This window comes from Triturus cristatus, chromosome 10 (genome assembly GCF_964204655.1).
Source record: "Triturus cristatus chromosome 10, aTriCri1.1, whole genome shotgun sequence".
Classification (NCBI taxonomy): domain Eukaryota; kingdom Metazoa; phylum Chordata; class Amphibia; order Caudata; family Salamandridae; genus Triturus; species Triturus cristatus.
Window position 1 is genome coordinate 1,089,510,341 of NC_140593.1, and position 26,220 is coordinate 1,089,536,560.

At 41.4% G+C, this 26,220-nt stretch overlaps 1 protein-coding gene across 1 annotated transcript in view; it reads left to right on the forward strand.

Moving 5' to 3' along the window:
* The window catches only part of PDPK1 (3-phosphoinositide dependent protein kinase 1), a 227,115-nt gene extending 201,275 nt beyond the window's left edge, over positions 1 to 25,840 (forward strand). Inside the window, exons 13-15 of the mRNA XM_085629270.1 lie at positions 452 to 509; positions 19,273 to 19,425; positions 23,541 to 25,840. Coding sequence (XP_085485396.1) covers positions 452 to 509; positions 19,273 to 19,425; positions 23,541 to 23,654 — 325 coding nt within the window. The 3' untranslated portion in view covers positions 23,655 to 25,840. The remainder of the gene's footprint in view (positions 1 to 451; positions 510 to 19,272; positions 19,426 to 23,540) is intronic.
* Positions 25,841 to 26,220: the final 380 nt, after the last annotated feature.

Genomic DNA, 26,220 nt, shown 5'->3' on the forward strand with positions numbered 1-26,220 from the left:
AAGTACAACACCTTTTAACCAAATGATAGCACCTTAAAGACTAAGCATTCTGCTTCTTATCAATAATCAAAAGTAAAATCTAATAAATGTGAAGATTGGCTTGATATGGCTGGTGAGTAAATAAAGTATAAATAATTGGCCCTGAGTTATAAACAATTGTTCTTGTTGTATGACTTCCCGTTTAGACGGTATTCATGCTTGTAATTCATCATATGCTCAAGATACTTCTATACAGAGTAAGTTTACTGAGAAAGATAATGTATATACAAGCCTCTAGGGTGACAAGAAATTGAAAACTAATTGAAATGAAATGTTTTTTTATGTTTGTTGGTATATTTGATATTATTAATTTGTAGATTCTCTATTTTTAGTGAATGCGTGAGTCAAAAATAAAATGTTGATAGTGTTGGAAAATGGTATATAGTCATAAAATGTTTTATTTCCTCATCAGGCACCAATTTGTAGAAAATAACCTAATACTCAAAATGGGTCCAGTTGACAAAAGAAAGGTAAGTGAGAAACCTATGTGTTACCATGTTTGACTTGACTATGTAAAATCTTGTTTGAACCTGTTATTTAATGCAATCAGACTTTTGACTAATGTACAAATCCATTGTATGCACCTGGCATCAGAAGACCTGTTAGAGTTCATGAGACCACCAGTCACAGCATCAGCGAAGACTCCCAAATGTCAAAGGAGGCTAGAAAAACAAGCTTCACCACCTGCAATCCAGAGCAACTAAACTGAGTTTTCTTGTCTCTGCTGTTTGGGGCAGTTTCACCATCCTGTGGTACTTCAATGTAGTGGATCCATACTTCATCACCTCAGAATCACGATCCCCAAGTAGGGCTACACAGAGACAACCGGGAATTGTATTAATTTTGTGCGTGGGCCAGTGTTCCCTGACTTGAAGTAAAAAGTCTTTCTGCCACCTCACCATAGGGTGGTTGATTGGGAGATTAAAACACTCCGTGAACGAAGGATGGGAAAAACATAAAGTGTCCCTTATGTCCAAGACCAAGAACGCTGCTGGAGGCAAATCCTCTGAGACCACTTTGATGCTAAAGGTGATCGGGACAAGCTGAGGGGAAAGAGAAGAAAAGGAAACTCCAAAGAGGAAGTTAATCCTGACACTCTACAACAACCAATGAGCACTCAATGAAGAGTTAAATCAACTTCCACTTAAGGTCGAAATGGTGAACTTGTTGCAGAAAAAAGAGATTTTGATGAGTCAATGAAGGGGTTCAGAATCCCAGTAAGGTCATTCGAGCCCAGTAGCTCAAACATATGATTATACCGTAAACCCTCAATAAGGACCAGGAGGAGTTCCTCTATGTAGATGAGGGCAATATCGAGGGCATTCACCTTGAGGAATGGAGCATGCATGAGAAAGTTTGGCAAGATCTTGACGCTAACACTTGAGAGGGAGTAAATGCCTATTCTTCAAGGTCATTACCACTAGCCGATCTAGCGGTGTGCAACTTCTAATAAAACCCTCAGTAGACACCTCTGGATTGCCTCTTGAAGGAAAACAGGTAAACTCCTGCTTCCTTCTACAAACTCATGCTAATCCAGAAGAAGAATCTCTACTTGCCTATACTCCAAGCAGCCTAGACCAAAGAAAGGGCACCTTTCGAGAGCCTTCATCTCTGAAGGCATTGACTCCTTCAGTCAAAATGATATAGAAACACTCATCGGAGGACAAAATGTACATCATTGTCCATGCAGGGTCTGACTCCATAATCGTTAGTACAGTCAGGAAGAGAAGCAGTACCCCACTATTACCCCCCCCCTTTCCAAACTAGATAAGATAAGGAAAGCAAGAGGGTAGAAAGGGTGGGCATGAAAATAGTCAGCTGCTGCCACTCACTGGAGGATTGCAAACTCCAGTGCTCTTGTCAACCGTTATGGCCACCAGTCATCCAGAAGGGCAAATGATATCGAACACCTGCCTCAAATCTGCCATAGATTCTGCAGGAACTACAAATAGGCAGATGCGTACCTAGATAACATTAAAGAGACACGATTGGCCAGAGTCTGTGGTTCACGCCAGCATTGCAGCCCTTGGTCATAAAAATGGTCTTCACTGGGGAACATATGCTTGGACCAGCAGTGGATGAGGCACTGCAGCTGATAAAGAAGGATAATGAGCATGCAAAACAGATGGGCCCCTTGCAGTTTAAGAGCGGGACAATACCAACCAGAAGAACATTGGATGCATCTCAGTCAAACACTCCTCAGGCGGCATTCAACTAGCCAGACAGTTCACAGGGAACAATGTCCCCAGTGGCAGTACCCCTCAACTCCACAACAATGTTTTGTGTCGGGGGAGGAGCACACACCTGAAGGGCCTGGAGTCCTCAGCAGAGTGGCTCACTCAACTGCTCCCCCTGCACACAGCACCAACACCAGTAGAGGGCAATATATGGGGATTCCTCACTGAGTGGTTGACTATCACCTTGGACAACTGGATATTCAAGATTATATGACGGTATTGCATCAAACTGATCAAAAGACCACCACCAGTGCCACAAAGATATGGAAGAGAAGTATGAAGAGATCTGCTGTCATTGTAATCACATTTATGATTAGGGTTGATAAGTTATTTCTGTCATGTCTTATTTTGTATCTTTGCTGTTATTTATATTGTCTTATTTCCTTATGTCTGTGTGGTGTGGCAATAATTTCTATTACCACATTATTATTGGTTCAAATAAAGAGCAACACGTACAGGTTTTTTTTTAAATTGTAGGTTATATTATTAATGTTCCATTGTCTAATGGTTCTTTCTTGCTCCTTGCTCTTACTCAAGCTTTTGCTATGAAGCTATTGTGAATTTTGTTTTGCTACAACTACCAAATATATTTGTGTATTTAATATATTTTTTGAATTAATTAATATACTGTTGTATGAAAATCAGTGATGAAATCAGACAAGAACCTTACCACCGATGGGGATTATTTTCCTGTTGGTGACTTTCCTTCATTCTAAAATATTGCTAAGTGAATGGGCTTCCTCCAAAGGGTGTTTGAGTATGTGTGCAGAGACAATGCAGCTGCTGCGGCCTTCCAGTGGAACTCTACTTGTGTGGCCACCCCCAAGCCTTTTGAAATGCTTTGTGATGTACACAAGCTCATGCTCAAATCCACATTTTAAATAACCTGTACTGAGGAATGTTTTTGGCAAGGTTTGTCTGCCTCGTTAGCATCTGCAGTCCCACCTAGCGATATATATTTGTTTTTAATCGTACTTTTATTTTGCCCATGTTTATTGGGGTCATGGTCTGGGCTTACATTGAAGTACAGCTTTCTCACCTACTGACATTAGCACAGGTAGTCCTTGACCCTATTACCCATCCAGATCTCTTAATCTATTTTCATGTAATAGGCAGCCAAATAAAATTCTAAACTTGCAAGATTCACATCCTTATAAATCTATAACTTGGTATAAAAAATATTACTCTAAATGGTTTCTAGAGGGACATTTTGGAGGACTTCTGATATATGGAAGATGTGTGAACATCAGTTTGTTTTTACCTACCAAGATTTACACCATCCAGAAAGGAAATTTGGCACTAGTGCCTTGTCAGAATATTGACTTAATCTTGGGAAGGTTGCCCATCCAATTTTGGAATCTTCTGTACTCCTCCCTATGGAAACCTTGTGAAGTCTGGTCAGGAAAAGTAAACATGCATCATCCGCATTCAGTGTTTGCCCGTTTTTACTTTGCTCTCCCTGATTAATAATGCTTGACAATCTGGTGCTGGGCCATTGGTCCTCTAGAAGGTTTTTATGCTTCACTTACTGAAAATAAATATTTAGATGCCTCTGACCCAGCCATATGTTGGCTAATTTTTCGTCATCTCCCAGCAAAACATCTGGAAAGGGCTCACTGGATGATTTGCAGGCATTTGTCAAACAAGCAGTTATCTGATACCACTTCAGGCAGGTTTCACATTGGTTTATTGTACACAGTCAGTTGTGCTTGCCCTACTTTCCAATGTGGACTTTAAGTTAACTTCGTTAAAATCAAAGTCTGGTCTTTATTTACCCCGCCTCTGATTCAATGGATGTTTTAATCATGGCTGAGAGCTCAGCAAATATTTATATGCAGTGGTTTGCTTTCTGGCCGTTTTGCACTACTGGTCCAACCTTTCCTCATGTAAACCTTCCTTGTCCCTAACCCCCCATGTTATGCAGTACTGCAGTTTTAGGGACCCTTGCACAAAATTCTTTAATGCAGACTTGTAGGCTATGTTTTATTTGGCTGGGTTTTAAGGATTATATGCACATGACAGTGCCAGTGATGGACAATTCTTAGGAGGTTTATCATCACCAGATAGCAACTTAAGGTTATTTTCATGAACGTAGGCGGGCATTTAAGTGAATGATCAAGATCTGACTTGCACATATTCCAGTGACAACCAATCTTTAGTGGTGGGCCCAGAGGCATTAGTAGCATTGGTTTTTAGTACATCTTCATTATTCCAACATGGACTTCCAGGGTTTTACTTGATATCTAATTCTCCTCCTGCAGACTAAAGCTTATTTGAAGCTTAAAAATAAGAGAAGGTAATTTTTCATTATTTCTGTCCATTGAAAGAAGTGAGTCAACAGATCTGTCCACCATTTCTATAATTTGCTTCTGCTCCGAAAGAGAAATCAAGATAGATCTTGCAAAAGGCCACAGAGTGTTGCAACAATGATGACCCATGCACCATGTCCAGGTCATGACAGTAGAGTGCTATACCGAAGGGGGAAGCCATTTGTTCTCATTAGATGATGGCAACCACTCAGAATTGATGAACAGCCTGCTGTTCCAAGAATCGGAAGGAGCCTCTGCTATATCATTCAAATTGATGCTTAGAATCAATTGATGCTGGGAAGCCATTCAGAATACCTAGTTGGCAGTATGCCCTTCCCTAGACCTTTCTACTATCCGAGGAGGCCTTTACAGTCCGACCACAAGATGTTTTCCCATGAAAAACCTCCACTTTTTAGCATGTCCACCTGAAAGCAAATTACGACCAGTTTATTTATTTTTCTTTGCTAAACTGCTCAGCCATTTAAGTGTAGAAAAGAGTGAACGCATCACTGCCTTTTGAGAAACGTTTTTGCCTATTCTCATTCAGTAGGCTGTTTGGCAGCAAGGTAATCCCTTCAACTCTCCGTTACAAAATACACACACTTTAGGTAATATTAAATATGTTTAAAAGAATTCCTAAAGTACCAAAAGTAAAAATTAATTTAATAAGGAATTAACAGAGGAATCCTCTGTTACATTTTGGCAGTACGTACAAAAAGTGGAAAAAGAGGACCAACTAAATTTAAGGTCGCTGGGTTATATGTGCCCACCTTGGCCTCTCTTTTAATTAAAGTTCTGGGAGGTACTACATTCCCTGCTACAATAATTAATCAAAAGTGTGATTTGATAGTTCTTTATTTTAAGAATCAGTATTTCAAATAAAGTGTACTAAATCTTAATCATCTATACCTTTTCTATACTTTGTTTAAAGAACTTGTTTACACATTGAACCAGATTTACTTGTTGCGCATTAGCTTTTGAATCTAATGTTTGGTTTCAGAAATGTCTTTAGTATTGTGTTTCTTTAGGTAAGCATTCTCTTGGGCATATCTAACAAGTTAAAAAACAATTAACATAAGATAACAAGGCTGCTAAGTGAACTGAAATTAGCTCAATTTGAAAACTGCAAATTATGCCTATTATGCCCTTCCAGAGGCAGTTGATCAGCTTTGTAACTGTATGAAAACATTTCATAAGAGAGCATTTTTTAGAAGCTCCAAGATTATGGAACTTTATTAATCCAACAACATAGAAGACTTCAATAATCCCACTCCTAGACCAACCATAACCTCAGTTGCTCGCCTGATAGAATGGGGAGCATTCTGAATCATGCAGACTGTTAATTAAAAGTGTTATTGCGTACAAGTGCACATCTACATGTACTTTAGTTGACGGCAGTAATGCAGTCCTAACTTTCAGCCCAAGAAGTCCACATCAGAACACAAAAAATGTGTTAATTACTTTGTGAAATCCTAAACAAATTACATGAGGTAATTAACTGGGACCTGTACATGGTTTATCCTTAGTAAGACCCCTTTATCCAGAGACGGAAAAGGACTTATCGAACAATCTGAGCCGCAGCTTCCAGCACATTCCCAAAAGAGAACAGGCAGCTCTGTTTTTAGAAGGGAGAATCCCATGCTCCAACACCTTTTGCCACAAAGGAGAATCTCAGTTGTTGAAGTTTCTCCTATAGAAACTCAGGGTGAGGTCACTCAGAAGGGCACTTGCGATAACCAGTACAAAGAATTTTCATGCAGTGTTCTTCTAACACCACTACTTATGCAAGTGGTTGGCAATCTCATTCAATTATAAATAGCAATGCTTATCATTGCGCCTGCATGGTTACGCCGGATGTCCTCACAGCTCTTTGAGCTGTCAGAGTGCAAATACAGGGAATTATTTCTAAACCCTGACTGTTCATCAGGAAGAGGGTAAGGCTGTAGCTCCACAGCAATCTGTGATAGCTTATTTTGGCAGCCTGGTTCCTAGGTTAGTGTGGCCATTTGATTAAACCAATACTGCTTTTAATTTTAACTCTTCTCTTGGGCTTTATTGCAGAGTAACTAACTAATCTAGAATCTGAATCTGGCCCAATCTCTAAACCTCTGCAACTAACAGAGCTACATAGCAGGCCACAAGGTCAAGAACCAAGAACACAAAGTCATGGAACTTCTAAAGTGTGGATGGTCTCCCTGGAGGGGTTCCATTAAACATCATATATGCACTATGAACTAAGTAGACCATTGCAATAAGGGTTCAGTGAAGTGCAGGATGTAGTGTCACCAACATACTACAACACTGGTCCGCATACGATCCAGAACAGCTCGCAGATGACACCAGATATCACGTGACATCACTCAATGCCATACCCTAAAATTATTATGCTAATCCTCCATACCCCCTTAATCTATAGAAAATCATCATTTCACCATGTCCAACCAATTAGCAGAAGTACTCCACCCTTCTCTAGTCGACATACCAAATGACAACACTACTCTAAATCACTAAACCCACATCTGCACATTGTAACACACAAAATAAGATCACTTCCCATGACACAGTATTAGTTGCTTGCACCCAGATTGCTTGCATAGGTCCATCTACGTGTTATAATTTGGCACCACTATTCCATTGACCACACTCATCATCCTAAGTCACTCTGTCACAACCCCAAAGAGTACACAACATCGTTCTGTCCTAAGCACCCACAATACACCAAACCACATAACATCATAATAAATCACCACACAACTACACCTGTTACAACCAAGACCCAACAAATAGTGGGGCGACTCATTAGCATTTGCCATTCGCAATGACATCGCACTTGAAGTCACAGGAAATATTATTTCAAAATAGCATTTTTTCCCTTCCTAAAAGGCAACAGGCCTGTTCAGTCAGTGCCAAACATACATTAACATCCACTTGCCAATGAATGCAAAGCAGTAAATGTTTTAATTATAAAAACCTAATCTGTGCATATACAAAACAGCTAATCGTTTACTTAGTATGAAACAATTACGAAATGTGCATGTGATGTGTATAGATAAAATGTGACCGTTTTACAGAAAGATAATAATACACAAGGACTTTTTCATGAAAGAGTTAATAAAACACAAAGGAGACTCGTGTTTTCACCTGATTAAGGGGTAAAAGTGTATATATTGTATACTTCTCAGCCCTTCACATTAAGGCAATCCAAGATAGTTCCCTGCTGAACGTTTCTCACTGAAGGAGTGTTAAAAAGACCCTTAGGCCATGTGACAAAGGGAATGGGATATTTTTGTAATTGTAAACAGTGGCAGGGCTGTGGCACAAAAGTGACGCATCAAACACCTCCCCGCCGCCCTTAACCTTTGGTGAGTGCTCCCTCCCCCCCCCCCCTCCCAAAAGGTAGGTGACTCTACAATTCTTATTCTTCCAGTGCATAATGCTAGTAACCGAGCACACCATACTACACCTCAAATCCCAACGAGCCATACAGCACAAAACGACAGCATACTACACTAAATTGCATCCCATAATAATGCATCATCATATGCAAATCCAGCATACTGCTAGAGCTGGCATGGTCAAAACAAGCAGACCACTGCTTATCCTCCCTCTTCCACATTCTCTCATCTGTCCTGTTCCCCCAATCCCTTCCTACTTTTCCTCTCCTTACTCCACTGCTGTTTTAACTCTTTCCATCACTCACCCTTTAAAGTCTCCTCTGTCCCGCTAATTTTCTCATCCTAGCTCCCTGTTCCACCTTTCCTCCCTTTTGCTTTCCTCTCTTCAGTCTACCCTTTCCCCTTGTGCATGTTCTCTCTTTACTTTTCTCATGTGCCTTCCAGTCTCGCCTCAGATGCCGCTGCTTCTTTCCTCTCTCATCTAAAGCAAAACAACCGGTCTTCTCTCTCTTCATACCCCATACTCCCCCTCCAAGCTGTCACTCCACATTTTCCCTGTTCTCTATAATCAAAGAGGAACTCTTCAGAACTTTAGTTCTTCATCTCAACATAGAGATTTCCCTTAGTTCAAAAATGTTTGCTAACATTGCTTGAAAGCAGGCCATTTAATTATTTGTGGTGGGTGAGAGAGTTCTTCTGGCACTAAACTTCGCAGAGTAATGGGGCAGTTTTTGGTCAAGAAGACTGCCTGTTATAATTGGAACACTGCGAAGGTGGAATTGCAGGACATTTGACAATCTCTCAATGCTAGATTGTGCAGGTGGAAATGCAGCATGGTTATCACTCTGGATTCTTAACTGACCCTTACCCTACAGTATTGGTTCTGGTCTGGAATAATGACCAGTAAACATAGTGGTCCACACGTGAAAATCACCAGGGAGATGGACCCCAAGTAAGAAAAAACAATGAACACTTGGTGCCCTGGGACCATGAGTCTACATTTACTGTGATATGGGAAGTAGAATGTAGGGATTATCGAGCATTAGTGGCAGCCTCAAACCGGAAAGAGGAACCATCAGTTTAAGAAATTGGGTTACTGGTTGAGTGGGGGTAAAACCATTCTCAAATAGTAATCACAATTCTTCTCCGGGTGAAATCACAAGTTAAACCCATAATTATCCTGTTTTCAACCCGCGTGTAGCTTGGCACAGAGCAGTTCGACTTAACTTTGAGGGAATGTGTAAATTATTTGTGCAACTTTTCAAACAGTAACACAATGAAAACACACCAACAAAGGATCCCACAACACATTTATGAATATAGAGCATTTTTTTAACGAAACAAGACCAAAACAACAAAAACCCAATTAGTAGAACCGGAGATATTTAATGTTTAAGATTTTAGTGAAAATAGCGACAAAAGGCATAACGCGCCAACTGTCGTTAGCTGCTTGTGCGGTTCGGGACAAAGTCACAAGTTCAGGCCGTCCACGATGGAACGCGGGCCTGCTGCAGGGATCCAGTTAGGCCTGTTGACCAAAGTACTTTAAGTCCTGGTTTACCGAGCATTGCGAGGATCCACGTCAAAGATAGGTCGTGCAGTGCATGTCGTGCATGGTTCTGCATCGTTATCGAAGAACCCGTGGACCAGGGCTTGCGATGCGAAGCTTGGAATCGATGCACCATGCAGTCGGGGCAATGCATCGGTTCCAAAGCTGCGAAGCGCAGTCCGGCATCGTGGTCAACTTTGATTCCCATCTTGACTTTCCCTGCAAAACCCATAGCCCAGAAGCAACCAATATCAAGTCCATGGAAACAGGTTACTCTGGAGTCCTAATACACAAACCTATAGAGGGGAGGTTCCCTAGTCAGGCAAGGGGCAGAGAGGAATTCAGTGAGGGAGTACGCCCTCCCGTGGGTAACACTAAATCACTATAAGTACTCCCGCAATGGTCCAACCAGTAATAACAGTATACTGCTAGTTCAAACGGTGGTATGCCCTATCTGAAGTGTACTTTGGAGTCCTTTCAGTATACTTTCCTCCCACTTACTCTTGACAACTCGCAGGACATGAACTCCGCTTTAGCTCTGTTCCGCAACACCTTCTCCTATGCACTTAATATTGTTGCCCTCCACAAACAACTTTCCACTAAACTTTGCACACCTAATACCCCATGGTATACTGCTGACTTAAAAACCAGCAAATCAATTTGTAAAAGATTAGAACGCATATGGAGAGCATCAAAAACTAGTGCCGACAAACACCTATAAATTAGCACTAAGTGCATATCACTGCAAAATATGGACAGCACGCAGGCAGTATATTGTCAACAAGATAGATCAAGCAGACAACTCCTCAAAGGAACTATTGAAAATCCTAAACAAATTTGTCAAACCCAAGCCTGCTCCTCTGTCATTTCTGCTTCCCAGACGCTTTGGGATACCGTAGCAAGTCACTTCCAAACTAATATAGACAATATATATCATATTTGCCACTCCATGGCTAATCCTTTATCTAACTCCTATATCACTGATTTGCCTCAAAAGACTGCCTCTGCTGTACTTGAAAGGTTCGAGCCTATTTCTCAATCTCAGATGCTCGGTTTGCTAACTAGAATAAAATCCGGTTCCCCTTCAGATCTCTGCCCTCCGTATGATTGCCCCCTATCTTCTCTCGTTGCATCTGCAATTACATCACTATGTAACCAGTCTCTGTCACTAGCCACAATCCCACGGTTATGGAAAGCAGCATGTCGCCTATCTTGAAAAAAACCTTATGCAGAACCCAAAGAACCTGCCCAATATTGCTTCTCCCTCTGCTGGGCAAAGTCCTGGAGACCTATGTCAACAAACAGCTCTCCTCTTATTTGGAGAACCATAATTTGTTGGACACCTCTGTCTGGCTTCAGACCTTCCCACAATACCAAGACTGCCCTACTTGCTGGTCCTCTTGACTTGTCGGCAGTGTTTGATACCATCTCCCATTCCATCTTGATACAACGTCTTCACCAGATACGTATCCGGGGCACCCCCCTCGACTGTTCAAGGACTTCCTCAAAGACCAGGTCCAAACAGTCTCCATTGGCGCTTGCCACTCCAAAACCATTTCCTTAGACAAGAGTGTCCCTCAGGGTTCCTCTTTGAGCCCTACACTTTTCAACATTTATGTTGCCCCCCCTCCCAGTTAAGTCATGCAGGGTCAAAATTGTTTCTTATGCAGATGACACCCAGCTGGTCAACTCATTTGGGCAAGACATTGAGAATGTCAAATAGCGATTCATCACCTGCATGAGAAAAATCACCATATGGCTGTCCCTCAACTGTCTCCAACTAAATTAAGGCAAAACTGAGATCATTCTGTTTGGGAGAGCCCAGCTCCATTGGTTCCAATGACTGGTGGCTGGCTGTACTTGGTCCGGCCCCTACGCCCAGCAGAACAACCAGGAATCAAGGTGTACTTTTAGATGACAAATTATCCATGAAAGACAGATTACTTCCACCTGCTTTGACACACTGCGCCTCCTTAGGAAAATCTTTCAGTACCTTCCTTTGAGCTCCCTGAAAACACTCACTCAGGCATTAGTAGTCATCAACCGCTTGGATTATGGAAATGCCCTAATCCTTGCCTCAGGTAAATCCCTTCTATCTAAATGCATGTGGTCCAAAACACTGCAGCCCGCATGGTCAACAACTTGCCTTCATGGATACCGTCGGCCCCCACGCTCAGAGCTCTTCTTGGTTCCCCATCAGAAAGAGAGCACTATTCAAATAGCTTTGCCTGACCTGCAAAACCCTGCTAGGCTCAGGTCCAAAACATCTACAGGACAGACTTATTCTGTACTTCCTTGACAGAAACCTAAGATCCAAAAATTAACTTCTTTTACGCCTCCCGAGTATTCACACACCAAAATACGGTGGTCGGGCTTTCTCCTATTTTTTTTCCCATTCCACTGCAACTGGCTCCCTCTATTTATCTGGGCATGCTCCGGTTTTTCTCGTTTCAAAAAACATCTAAAAACCTTATTGTTTTAATTAGCTGCCATTCTTTCATTCACCAGCCGGTCACAGCGCCAAGATGTCCCTTCGGGACGAGTTGTTGCACTATACCAAGAAAATGAAAGTAAATGGAGGTTACTGTCGCCAAGCGATGCAAATGCCTGTGCAGAGATTGTGTCACGCAGCGGCAGTTCTGATGCGGTTACGGGCTGCGATGCGAGTCTTTGTGGCGGCTCAAAGGCTGGCCGAGCACCTTAGACCACTTTCAAGGGTCCAGTGCTGGGGTGGCACCACTTGATAGGGTAGACTCACAGGTGGCAGAGTCCAGGTACTGGGTCAAGGTTGTTGGATCCTTCTGTCCCTGAGGCGCAAGTCAGGAGGCCAGCTAACTAGCCCTTGGATTCACTTTGGCCTTGGGTTCAAGAGATGCAGGTACTTTCCTTTTCACCCAGGCAAAAGTGCACCAGGTTAGCACAGTAAGGCAGCAGCACAGAAAGGCAGTAGTTCAGCAGAGTAGCAGTCCTTCAGCAGCACTGCAGAGTATTCACTGGTCCAGAAGTGTACTGAAAAGTTGCTGTCTAAGGTCCAGTATGTATATCCACTTGTGCCTTTGAAGTGGGGAAGAAGCATCCTGCCTTTACTGCCTCCACACTAAGTACAGAGGGTAAACAGCCCTTTATGTGGAGGCAAAACACAGCCTATTCAAGTGTAGGTAGGGATGGGTCCAGCTCTGCCCTCCCATCCTGCCAGTGATGGCTCATCCAGGCATGCCTAAGCTCTGTTATGTGTAGCTTTCTAGGAGGAATACATAAAGCCCAACTGTCAGCTACACCCATTCATGTGGCATGGGACAGACTGCAGGCACTAAATGGCTAAGGCAGAAAAATGCCAACTTTCTATTAGTGGCATTTCCAAATTTCAATTTAAAACCTGACTTAGCCATAAGTTATAATTTTTCATTACAATTCCAAAGACACCAAACATGAATGGGTACCTGTTCTCGTTTGGAAATTACAGCTTTTCAAATGTAATAAGATAGCCCCAATGTTAGTCTATGGAAGAGGTAGGCCTTGCAATAGTTAAAAAGCAAATGTAAGAGTTTTTCACTACCAAGACATGTAAAACCTAAAAGTATGTGTCCAGCATTTTAAGTACACTGTCCAGGGCCTACCCTATGGGTGACATATTTATTACGAACGTAGATTTGAACCTGGCAAAAGGTTTATTTTGCCAGGTTTAAATGGCAGCTTACAACTGCGCGCACACCGTTTGCAATGGCAGGCCTAAGACATGTTTAAAGGGCTACTTAAGTTGGTGGCACAACTAATGCTGCAGACCCAATAGTAGCATTTAATTTACAGGCACGGAGTACATGCAGTATCACTTTACTAGGGTCTTATAAGTAAATTAAATATGCCAATTGGGAATAAGCCAATGTTACCATGTTCTAAGGAGTGAGCGCATGCAGTTTAGCACTGGTTAGCAGTGGTAAAGTGCATAGAGTCATAAGGCCAGCATAACGAGATCAGCAAAAAATGGAGGAGGAAGGCTAAACGTTTGGGGGGGAACACCTCCCCAAGGCGGACAGGTGTAACAATTCAGATAGTACGATCAGGGGCAAACAGCTCCACCCCAGAATGATGTAGGTTGGACTCTCAAACCAAAAATAATCCTTGTGATTTAAAGTCATAGAAAGAGTTTAAATAACACAGAGGAATCCCATGTTAAAGAAAATAGAGCAGTCTGCCAGAAATGTCCTGTGCCCACACACACTCAACCCTAAGTTCTGCGCAGCCAGACTAGAGCATTCCAGTGTCAAGTGCTGCTCCATTACTGTTCCTAACATGTAACAAGTAAGGTCATAGGAAATGGCAGTAGATTGTGTTCTAATAATAGTCCACAAAGACCCCCAACACATCCTTCCCATAAAAAATAAAACCGGTATCCCCCCTCTTGACATGCAAAGTACCTCTCGAAGACAACCATTAACTTGCAGCACTCCATAATGGGTTTAGTCAGTGTTCCCACATACCCCTCAGTTTTTCCCATCTTCCCCAGTCCCTCTCCCCAGGCGACTCTCCATGCCAAGCATCTCCCAGATTTGTAATAGCTTATCACCCATACCACCATACACACAGTCTATCAGTCTAAAGATGATTGCTTAACTACCTCTCCATTCTCAGAGATCCTCCTTGGGTTATACCCAAGTCCCAGGTCCACTCTCTGCAACATGAATGGCTAATAGAATAGTCCCTAAACATGCTGTATATGAAAAAAATGTAATGTACACCGTAAGGACGAATGCAGACCTACTGCAAAAAGATGTTATGCGGCCAACTTGAAACAGTTTGTAATATGGTTTCTGGGAAGGCTGCTGTACCACACAAATAGTAATGTCATGTAAATTTTGCCTTGTGTTTTCAGATCTTGTAAACAAGTGATTGTTGTATGCCTCCATTAGGCTGCTACAGCAGTGACTCATTTGTAGAACGATAGCACTCGATTATAGTTAAGAGAAACATTCATACATTTATTCTAAGAAAAAAAATAACTTTGGCCACTCATAGAACTCTAGCTCACGAGTGGTGGCTGAATAGTACTAACCAGATTTATAATCCTACTGATTGTGAGAAAGAGCATCTTTGATCGTCGGATCCATTTTTGTAGGCTGTCCCTTTGGCATCTTGAAAATGTTGGATACTCCTAACCGCAGAATCCTCACGCTGTGTATCTCCCCTTGAACCAGATCCCGAATTCTTGCTATGGTTCCTCTGTGCAGACAGGTGGCGTCATCGTCCTTTCTTCCAACTTGCCTCCCCCCGATCTATTGACAAAAAGCTGCATAAAGGCACCACCCTTGTGCACTGATGTCACTTCCTCATTTTCCGTGGCCAAATATACGGATCTGGAGCTCCACTGTCACCAAACCAAATTCAGTTTTCATTGAATTGTCAAATTCTTCACACTGTGTTGGAATGTTGTGCCTGATGAAAACAGGTTCCAAGCCATGCCACACGTGTCGGAAGCACTTGCCTTTAACCGACCATCACTGCATCTGCTTATGGTGTCTTATTATCAAGCATGGTGACAAGTGTTCCTTGATGCACCTAAAGGGCTTCAGGGATAGTTTGAGGTCAAGTGCTACATCATGGAAAACAAGAAGCAAGGTTAGAGTACATTGAAATCGCCCTTGTCAGAGTCTGGGTCTGAGACAAATTCAAAAGACGGGTCCAAGGACAAGTAAAGGATAAACTCAAGAAACACGATGGTACTCCTCTTCTACCAGGCACTCACTATTTACGGAGAAATCGCACAGTCTGCAGTTGCTGCACCCGACTCCAACCTCCGTGTCCAACTCCTGTCCAGTCCAGTACTGGATCCAATGCTCTCCCAGTTCCACAGGCCATTGTTGACTCTGCAGCTGGTTGTGGCATTCGGTAACGCCATGATGCTGTTATTTCAGGTTTTTTGGCTCCCTCTGGGTGTTCCTTTTGGCGATCAGTTGTACTTTTGCCGCTCCCTCCAACAATGGCTGACCCAGGTTAAAGTCAGTCTGCTTCGCCGACTGCACCAGGCCATGCATACAGGCCTGAGCTGCAGGCCCCATCTTCTAGTCCTCTGTGCTGGCTACAATTTCAGATTTGTCACCAGCTTCGGTCTCTGCTCCTGAACCATCTTTGGTTAGATATGGCCCATTGTCGAGGTACACAATTACCAAAGCAAATGCTGGGGACATTGAGGGCTCTTCTCGGGTTCCCCCACCTAGGCAGCAGCACTTCTGGAGGATGGAAATCAGATGTGAAATCATATGTGGACGCCATTCATGGCCTCCAACATGTTCCACAAGATGAGTATGTTGATGAGGAGGTAGATAATTTGCTTCCACCTCATTCTACAGATGCCGGCTTATATATCGCTTTGCAACATGCCAGTGGCATGTATAGTCCTTCAGAGTCTGCACTAGATTTGCCTCTAGGGCCTTCAGTGGAGAAAGACATTTTTTTTTATGGTTGTGGTGCAAAGGGGAGCAGAAATCCTGTAATTGCCGCTCCCCATGAAGAGACTAAAGCTAACTTTCTCCCAGAAATTTTGCAGCCTGGGCAGCTAACCTCTGAGGCCTTGTTGCCTTTCGGTGATGCACTGCCTGACTTGGTCCTAGCTACTTGGTATAAGTCATTTCCAGCCTTGGTTCAGAGTTGTGCTCTTATGAGGTTTCACAATCCTGTGCCATGATGATCAAACGTTTTTCACACAACATCCAGTTCAAGAGAGCCATGTATTGTATACCTACACAAGAAAAGTAAACCCATATTATTTTCTTCTCCACCAGACAAAAAATGTAAAACAATTAACGCTATATGCTAGAAAGTATTTTCCTTTGCCAGTTTGTCATTACCCTACCTGAATGCAGTTGTCTCTTGTGTCTTTGAGACATGGCACACAAGGTGTTGATGGCCTTGGCAGAGGACTTGTACAGCCCCTTTACTCACACAGTAAATGAAGGTCGGGATGCTGCAAAGTATTTTGCACATTGTGGACTGGATGCTACGTATTGCGTTGTAGGTACTATTCATATCAGTGACATCCTTACATGTATTTGCTTTCCCCGGAAATACTCAGTTTCTAGCATTTTGCAGTTTGGAGTTTCCTCCTCAAGGGTCTCTTAGAGAAATTCCACATTCGGTTGAACTCTAGCTTCCGATATAAAATTCCACTTTTGCTGCTGATTCAGTGGATCCTAAAGAAAGTCAAATGGGATGCAGCACAGCTAATTCTCTTAGTCCTCAGTTGAACCAGGAGGTTCTGGTAATCTGTGAGCATCTGCCCTTCACTTTGGCTTCCTCTTTACTGTCCCTACACTAAGGCAGGATGCTGCACCCAAACCTCCACAATCTACACCTTCATGCGTGGAGATTGGGCGGATTCAACTGAGGGGCTTTGAGCTACATTCGAAGGTGGTTAATGTCATTGTGGCTTGAGTGTGGGCACTGTTATTGGTTACTTATCGGTCCTTTTGGCCTTCTGTCATTTGCCTGATCAGCCCTCATTTTTCAAATCACCCATTGTGGTGTGCTTTTTATAAGGGCTTTCACATGTTCCCCCTGACTAATTTATTACATCTGTGTGACCCCAATTTAGCTGTAACGTTCTCGATGTGTGCTCCTTTCAAGCCTCTTTTAGTTGTACTCTAAGATTTTTGACTGGATAACCATGTTTTTAATTGCCATTAGTCCCATACATCATGTCCGCTAACTGAAGGCTTTGTCAGTTCAGCTTCTGTTTGCCAGTTTTTTCCCTGACAAATTGATGCTTAGGACACATGTCCTTTTCCCTAAAGGTGATGTCACCTTTCCACATGGTGCAGTCCATGGCGCTTTCTTATGTTGTTTTCTTCACCATAACCATCTCAACAGGTTTGACCCACTGTGTGCCCTTAGTTTCTTCTTTGTTAGGACAAAGGAGTACTGGGTGGATGATCAGCTGTTTGTTAGGTTCGCTAGTGCAACTCATCCTCTTCCTTACAGATAAGATAAACGCCACCAGAACCAATCTCACCAACTGCATGACCATGACAGCAGACTGGGTGTGACCAAGCTGCCTGAAGCTCAACTCCGACAAGGCCGAAGTACTGGTCTTTGGCAAGAAGACCTCTCCCTGGGATTCCAGCTGGGGGCTGTTGGAGCTAGGACCTACATCCACAGACCACACAAGAAATCTAGGGATCATCCTAGATGACAAGCTTAACATGACTGCTCAAGTCAACGGAGTGTGCACTTCCTGCTTCCACATCCTACGCAAGCTGCGAAAAATCTTCAAGTGGGTGCCTCAGAACACCAGATGGACCGTCACACAAGCACTCATCACCAACAGACTGGACTATGGCAACACACTCTGCACCAGAATCTTCATACAATTGCAACGCAGACTCCAGACCATCCAGAACGCAGCCGCAAGACTCCTACTCAACTTCCCACGCCACACCCACATTACACCGCACCTCAGGAAGCTTAACTGGCTCCCCATTCACAAGAGCAGCCAATTCAAACTTCTTGTGCGCACATACTAAACCCTACACAACACAAGACCACAATACCTGAATAACCGCATACACTGTCAACAAATCAACAGACACCCACGCTCTGTCTCACTCACACAGCCCTGCAGCCGCAAAAGCAAAGTTGGAGGTCGCTCATTCTCCTACATCATACCCAAGACATGGGCTGACTTCCCTCAACACATCAGAGCCTCCTCCTCACTTATTGAGTCCGCAAGGAGCTGAAGACCTGGCTCTTCATATAAGCACCTTGTGATCTACACACCTTGCCCAAGCGCCTGGATACCCTCTCTGGTGATTAGTGCTCTATACAAATCAGCATAACTTAACAAAGGAAGGTAAGGCGTCCCAGAAACTGACCTTGTCCCAATGCATTAAGATGTGTTGTGGTGTGACAAAGAATCCTCCAGAGGGTTTGTTTTCAGGCTCATTCCAACTAGATCAAAGGCCAACTCCTGCTTTAGCTTGGGGGGGGGGGGGGAGAATGTTCCAATTATAGACATCCACCAGGCAGCCACATGAGTGTCTGTCTACCCTTTCACCTGGCCCTGTTTCATTGATTTCACATGTCTGCAGAGAGGGGCATTTTACCCCCTTGGCCCTGCACGGCTTGGTGGTGTAAAGGCCACTCCCCAGACCCACCTCCTTGAAGGAGGCATTGCTTTACTGTTTATTCAAAAGGTGAGTAATTAGAAGTATCCATCTGAAGAATATGTTTTCGAACACTGTCTCTGGTGGATAAGCTATCTAACGGCAAATTCCTCACCTCCTGCCTGCCTCCACGTTCCAGGGAGTGGATTTTCTTGTAGTAAAGAACTATTAAGTCGGAATCATAAACTCTTAACAAACTTGATTTTAGTCTTCTTTTAATCTAGGCTAATACAGTAAATTATTTTTCTGACCAGTCCTTTAGAGCATCATGTTATGGATGTTTCAGTGTCCTCGTTTGAAGATATTAAAATTAGTTGGTAGCTTGTTAATTCTTTCTAAGATCGTGTTGAGATGGTTTCCCCTGAAGGTTTTGAAATGCATTGTCCATGCATTTGTGGCTAATACACATGATCTATAATTGAGCTGTGTTGTTTGTTTCACAGTAATCATGCGTTAGGTGATCTTTTATGTCTGACATTTCTCAGTCTCTGCAAAATTGTATCAAATAATTAAACTTCTGTTCTTTTTAACCTATTTGTATTTTAACTTCTTAGATGATGCATTCATTTTTTTGTGTTTTGTATTTGTTAGGGATTGTTTGCTCGACGACGCCAGCTGCTTCTCACAGAAGGACCACATTTATATTATGTAGATCCTGTCAATAAAGTTTTGAAAGGAGAAATTCCCTGGTCCCAGGAATTGCGTCCTGAGGCTAAGAATTTTAAGACCTTTTTTGTTCATACAGTAAGTGTTTGTGCTCTTTTATATACCTTTTGATTGTTTTCATACGCTAGTTCTGTGGATGTCTTTTGAAAAAACAACCTATTAAGATGTAAATTTGATTGGCAGCCAGTTTCTTTAAGATCCACACCCTCGGGATGTTTCCTGAGCTAATATTTCATATTGCTCTGAATTTGAATTCTCCCATGCCACTTTAAAAGACGTTACCCATGAAAAGCATTTGAATTTGTTTTCTGCAGCATGGTATTTTTTAGACTTGCATGCTTTCATTTTGTAGTTTTTACTGAATCCCAGTACCCATTCTTTAATAATTAGTGCCCCACTTGGTTTTCCTCCACATTGAGAGTCTGATGAAAGTAGGCCCCAATGACACTGAGTTCTCTCCCAAAATACCCAGCCAGCTTTTTGCTGATTCACAGTGTTGCACGTTTGCACTTTTTTCTTCTTCAACAATTTTTGGCGCTTGTTGCCATTTCCTCTTCAGCTTAAGTATGGTTGCATCTCTTCACCATTAAATTCATACAGTAGTATTAGTTGTGAAGTCATTAAACCCTATATCCTCATATAGTTGGAAAAGGAATGATGGGGAACAATAGAAATTGTGTAGATTTTCTAATACTCTTTTTGCCCTCCCAATAGAGACACTGGTACTACCATTTGGAAAATGACGGATCTATTACATTTTCAAGCTAATAAAGCTCTGGGATCATCATTCTTCACAGCACATCAATTTAGCAAGTTTATCCATGCTCCATCTCGACTTTTAAATCGTAAACCATGTATTCCCCTGGACACATTGAGAGTGTACATGCATACTCTGATGCATTAGCTTGCCCCAGTACAGCAGGAGTAATGTTCTGAGTAAACAGGTAGCTTATTTTTAAGTACCTGTTCTCTAAGCCTAGAACCCAAAAGACAAAACTTTAGTGCGTGCAAAGGGTGTCCAGAGTTAGACGAGGGGCATGACAGGTTGATCTGGCAAACATAAAGTATGAAAGAAGAATGTAATTGAACTTGTAAAATGGGAGGGCAATATTAGGAAAATTAAACTGTGGATCCCCACATATATATACTAACAGCGATGAGTTAGCGGTGGAAAATACCTGTTACAGTGATATAACCAAGGTGTATGGTGCTGTAATACTCCTTCAACATCTTTTGTGAAAAGACAGCCTTTTGATTGTCCTGCTGTGCAGGATTTGCTTGTCTGTAGAATTTTGTGTGCACTTAGAGGTAGTACTTCACACCACAATCATGTCAAGAAGGACGAAGTTTACTTTGTCCTTTATACTCTGTTTTATCTGATGGATTATTTTTTCCCCTTTTGGTTCTAAAAGTAAAGAACTCTTACCTTCTCTTGCACTAGTTTTCTATTTTTTCTCACAACTTAATGTTGAGATTTACCTTATTGCACCAAGATTAATTGTTTGTATACATGTTCACATATTTGTGAAACATCCTCTTTCATTTAAAAAATAGAAATAAACACAGTGTGCATTATTTAGCACAGGCCACTATGGACTTAGTTTAGATAGTGTGGCCAGGAGGCAGTTTCCCAGAGCACAGCTACTGCAAATAAAAACATTGATGCTGTGGCCATTTATTGCCCTTGTAAACCTGGTTGAGAAGGGCTACCCAGGCTAAACTGTATTATGGGGGAGACCTTCTCAGTCAAAGGCCATAGAACAAAGACAAAAATAAGAGCTGCTATGGCGTGTTCTATCATCCTTACAACTGCTTGCTGATCCCTTGTTGTCTGATCATAGCAGAAAACCACTATTCATAAAGTAAAGCTGGATTAGATCAACAAGCGATATTGCCATTTGTTACGATGTAAAATTACTTATACCTACTACATTAATGGGTAGAAGGTGTCTACAGACTAGACACTATACAAACGGGATCTGAGACTTTTTCATTTCACTTGTCTGAATCGGATCCATATCCTATGTGCACCCGCCAACTTACAATGACTATTACTAATAATACACAGTCCTGTTTAAAAATGATCGCAACAACCTTGTGAAGAATGTTGGGATATGTGAACAGATCAGTATTAAAATAGTTAAGGTAGGGGGGAATTAGAGAAATAAGTAAACGTACATGAAGAAACACAAATGTTAATCAGTGTAACCCAAATTACTTTTAGATAATGCATGGCAGGTAGACTTCTTTTTGAAGGCAAGTCATCAAATGGATAATGAGCTTGAGTCTAAGAGTCTTTACTAAACGTAGTTGTGTAGGTCTTCGTATTGTCTCAGTTATTGCTTTCTTCCCTCGCATTCAAAAATCATCCACATGACAAAATCCCTTAACTATAAGAGTGAATCAAGCATCCTTCTTGATTTCTAATATTTATCAATCCACTGTTTACCAAGTATGAAGGCCAGTGGAACAATTTCTGTTCTTTTCTTTTTTGCACTGGAAACTCTCTCCAACCAAAAGGGCGCTAATTATGGGTGTGCCTATATCACAAAATAAATGTTTTTCATTATATATAGGCAAGAGACAAATAGAGGTACTTGAATTTATCTGAATAACTGCTAATTACTAAAGGTGCTTTCCATGCCATTGGTTGTAGCTCATATGTGTCATTGCAAATGGTGACACATGCAAATAAGACTTGCTCCTGCACCAATAGGAACAGTGCAGCTCAAACTCCTAGGCCATGCACCTTTGAACGGGAATAGAAGCTCCTCACTGATAAGGCCCAGCAAAACCCAGACTAGGGCTCTGGCTGGACTGTTCCTATTCGAGTAGAACAATTTCTGATTAGCATATGGCTGGTCTCCATCTGGGCTGGAACAGGGGACAAAAAATGGACTGAAAAGTTGCTCCGGTAATTACCAGAGGATACAATGAATTCACGTATTCTAGTCATTACTTTTTGTTTTTCTCTTCACCATCAATCTGCTTTACATATTATGTTTGGATTGACATATGCCCACATTATGAAAAGCCTTTTGTGAATCCAAGTTAGTTAGTACAAATTTTCCAGAATGTCTTGGTAATACAGTTTGAAGAAGCGCATACATATTCCATCCCAGGATGAAGCTCTGTAGTGAGCTACCACTGTGTGCCTCCTAATGTGATATCAACTTTGCATCAAGAGCTCCGCCAAATCAGACCTTTGTTGTGTGTGACAAATTGGGAACTCAAACGCTGCCTGTGGGTCAAATTTTCCCGCACATTCGAGAGCAGTCAACTACTGCACTCCCTATTAGAGTTCGGGAGTTAGCCACCCATCATGGACCTGTCACCCATTTAATCAAAGGGGACCAACTCCTTTTACCCCACCTCCTAGCCCACCTACCCAGCTGATAACTTGTATGTCTGTGGCAACCAGTCCTAATTCACACTTGTGTTTAAAGTGATTGGCCAGCCTTGCTTGCTGCCATTAAGGGGCTCTGGAGGAGCCAGGGCAGAAAACAAAGCATCTCCTACAGGCCCATGTCAATGTAGGTGATTTAGAAAGAGGGCCATTTCAAATTTCTAAAGAGAACTAGTGTTCAACACCTCGAGCAGGTGACACGTTGAATCTGGCCTTTGAAGTGTTGCAGAACCTACCCACATTTCCTGTTACAGGTAATAGTCAGAGCCAAGACAGACATTCTCGTGTAAACTCTGTCTGCATAACTGTTTGTGTGCCAGTTAACTGCGACTACCAGGAAACCTTAACTTTTACATAAACGGGCAATGCTTCTTCTATGGACCTCTTTGGGAGGAACTAATGCTGCAGCAGCTGTTCAGGGTCCTGCTCACAGGCCTTAAACTATGCACTGGTCCTTACTACACAGCTGTGACCGCCACTGTGTAAAATACATATACATAAACAAATACATAGAAATTGGGATTAGGGTCCTTCTTTAATTCAAAGCAGTCCCCATTTCAAATTGACCTGTGATGGCACACAAGTACTCAAAGTGTAAAAGAGTACAATGCTTGAGATAAAGTAGGCTCTGCACTACTACCTATTGGTTTACTATTGAAATTTTTAGTATATATTCCGTAAGTGATATTGTTTAATGCTGCTCTAAACCAAAATGCATTTAGTCGGTTACATTCAGTCTGCAATCTGATTGGTTTTCTCTCTTTTCCATCTCTTTTCATTTTTGTAGCCAAATAGAACATATTACCTGATGGATCCCAGCGGCAATGCCCATAAGTGGTGCAAAAAGATCCAAGAAGTTTGGAGGCACAGATACCAGAACCATCAGAATACTAGCATCTAACAGTGTTTGTCTAAACATAGTAAACAAGTCTCCCCATCTGCTGCTAGGACTCCCTGATTCAAGTCATGAGCTCTGCAGCAAACCTGAAGAGCCTTCCTAAAACCACCTACTTACAACCTTGAGGGAAAGCATATGTTTGAAATATTGTTTATTTTTAAATCAAATATAAATGGAATTCAGGGTTGCTTTGCTTGCTCATTGTGCTTTTGTTGAGGCTTCCACATGTGCATTGTTGCAGTAAACACCTGGCTTTTGTGCACTTCAGCTCATTTTGTGTAGCCAGTTAGTGGATATATTTTGTTTAAGGGGCTTAATTTAAATTGAACATCAGTTTAAGAACCTATCTACATAATTAAGATCACACACACATATATATACATACATATATACACATATATATGTATGTATGTATGCCATTTTGTAGTTCAGGCCTTTCAGTTGTGTATTTACTTTCTGGTTGTTATTAAATGGTATATTAGCAGGGAGTTTTAAAAAACTATGCTAAGGTGTAATGTCACCTGTTTTATCTGCTTATTTGGTATGTGGCACTTGCAGTAAGGTCAGTGGATCCCTTACATAGCTTTTACTCTTAAATCTGCTTACAAGATTTACACGGTACTTATACTTGTGTCTTCAAATGCATTGTGTGTCTTTGAGAGACATCCAGTATTCTGAAAAGTAGGTTTCTGATAGCAAGAAAGAAACATGGCACTGACGTTTTTCCTCCATTGCAAATCTTACATTTATGTTATCATGTAAACTTCTATGACCTGGCCTTTGATTTTAGTTTAAAATTTGTGATCTTAACAAAAGTGTGTTTTTGAGAATGCTTTTAATGCGTACGTACAAACATTGCGAATTTATAAACATTTTAGTGTGCAAAAGCTTCACAACGCTTCAAAGACGGATTTTTCTTTCTGATGGTGCAAATAATAAGCATTGAGAGTCACTTCCTCTGTGTAAACTATTGCACAATAAATGTAAGTGTGCCATTTGCAGACATAAACTCTATTAGAACTATTTTATTCAATCCTGAAATACATGTGAAAACAGATGTATTGGGCAACCTCTTTCATTATGGATCAGTTTCTCCATGTGATAAGTTGACATCTTGAAACGTGTATGGTACTTTAGTCATGTCTACTAAATGACAATGCTTAGCTTTCATATTGGTCTGTTAATTGCAACTTTCATTTTAAATGGTTGTGGTCAAGAACATTTCTGTTTAATGAGAATAACCCTTGTCTGCACTAAGTTAAATACAAACCGTAATCTTAAGTATAGATTAGATCCAAATGTGAAACGTTTGCAAGTAATGTGGAGGCACCACAGTCATTTTGCAGCAGGTTTCAAGCACTGTATGTTCTATCTGCAACTTTTTTTCCAGCTCACAAGTGATACGGCAAATGTGTGTGCAGCGAGTACATTATGGTTTGTAAAAGCAACAGGTCTCTTGGTAAAACGTGACTCTCCCAGTCCTCAAGTCTCTCTGTTTAGAATGACTCTGTATGTGGAATTGGACTTATTTACTGCTAAAAGCCTCCTATAACGACCATGTGCTGAGTTTGAATGTCATTGAAATGTATTACACAATAGAAACATTTAGAACAGCGGTTCCTTTAACAAAACCATAGACAGTAAGGAAAAGATGTAATAATACATTAGCTTTCTTTCAGGTTAGTGGCAGTCAGTTATGTGTAATATTGCTACCTGGTTTGTAGCTGACTGTAACTGTGATGTACAGGCAAAGCAAAACAAGAAATGGAAAAAATGTATGAAAACAGAAGCAAATAATGCAATGATATTAGGATATACCTTTTGTATTTTTATTCTTGTATAAGGTTATTTGCTGGCTAATTGTTGGCCTCTAGTTCAGTCTGTGTTATTTAAATTCTAATATATGAATTATTTGGATTAAATTCATGTTCGGGGCCACATTGTTGTATGTATTACTGTACAGCCTTGAATGTGAATAATTATTGTAAACTATATTTTACAACTTTTTTTCCTGGCTTTATTATATAAATTTTCTATTTGGTCAATGATTTATTCATATTTCTCATAATTTAATGAATCTGTTTATTCTCTTTCCAGATATTTGTGCTTTAGGTGTAGTTATTGAATGATGAGGTTTTCACATATGCTTGGTAGTCTTGTAATAAAAAGCATGTAGGGTTATCGGTGAATTGTGTGTTTTGTTGATTATTTCATATGTTATTCAGCCTCTAAGACTCTGAATTTTTCCATTACTTAACACAAACAAATTTACCCCAAAGATATATTGATATCCGGTTATAAGCAAGGTAGTTCTTTTCATATGCCGTACTTGATCATAAAAGCTGGTTTGTTCATTTCCTGTGAATGAGCCCATGACCTAATGCAAGATATTAGTTCTTCATTTGCTAAAAAGTTAAGCTTTTCTTTTCAGTTAGGAGTTTCTCGTTATATGATTACTTGATGATTTCTGCAGGTCAAACAGGGTCCTTGAACGCTTTTAAAATTATGAATACAGGTCAACAGCAGCTTTCCATATGAGCAATAAATCAGCTCTTTGACAGTAACTTGT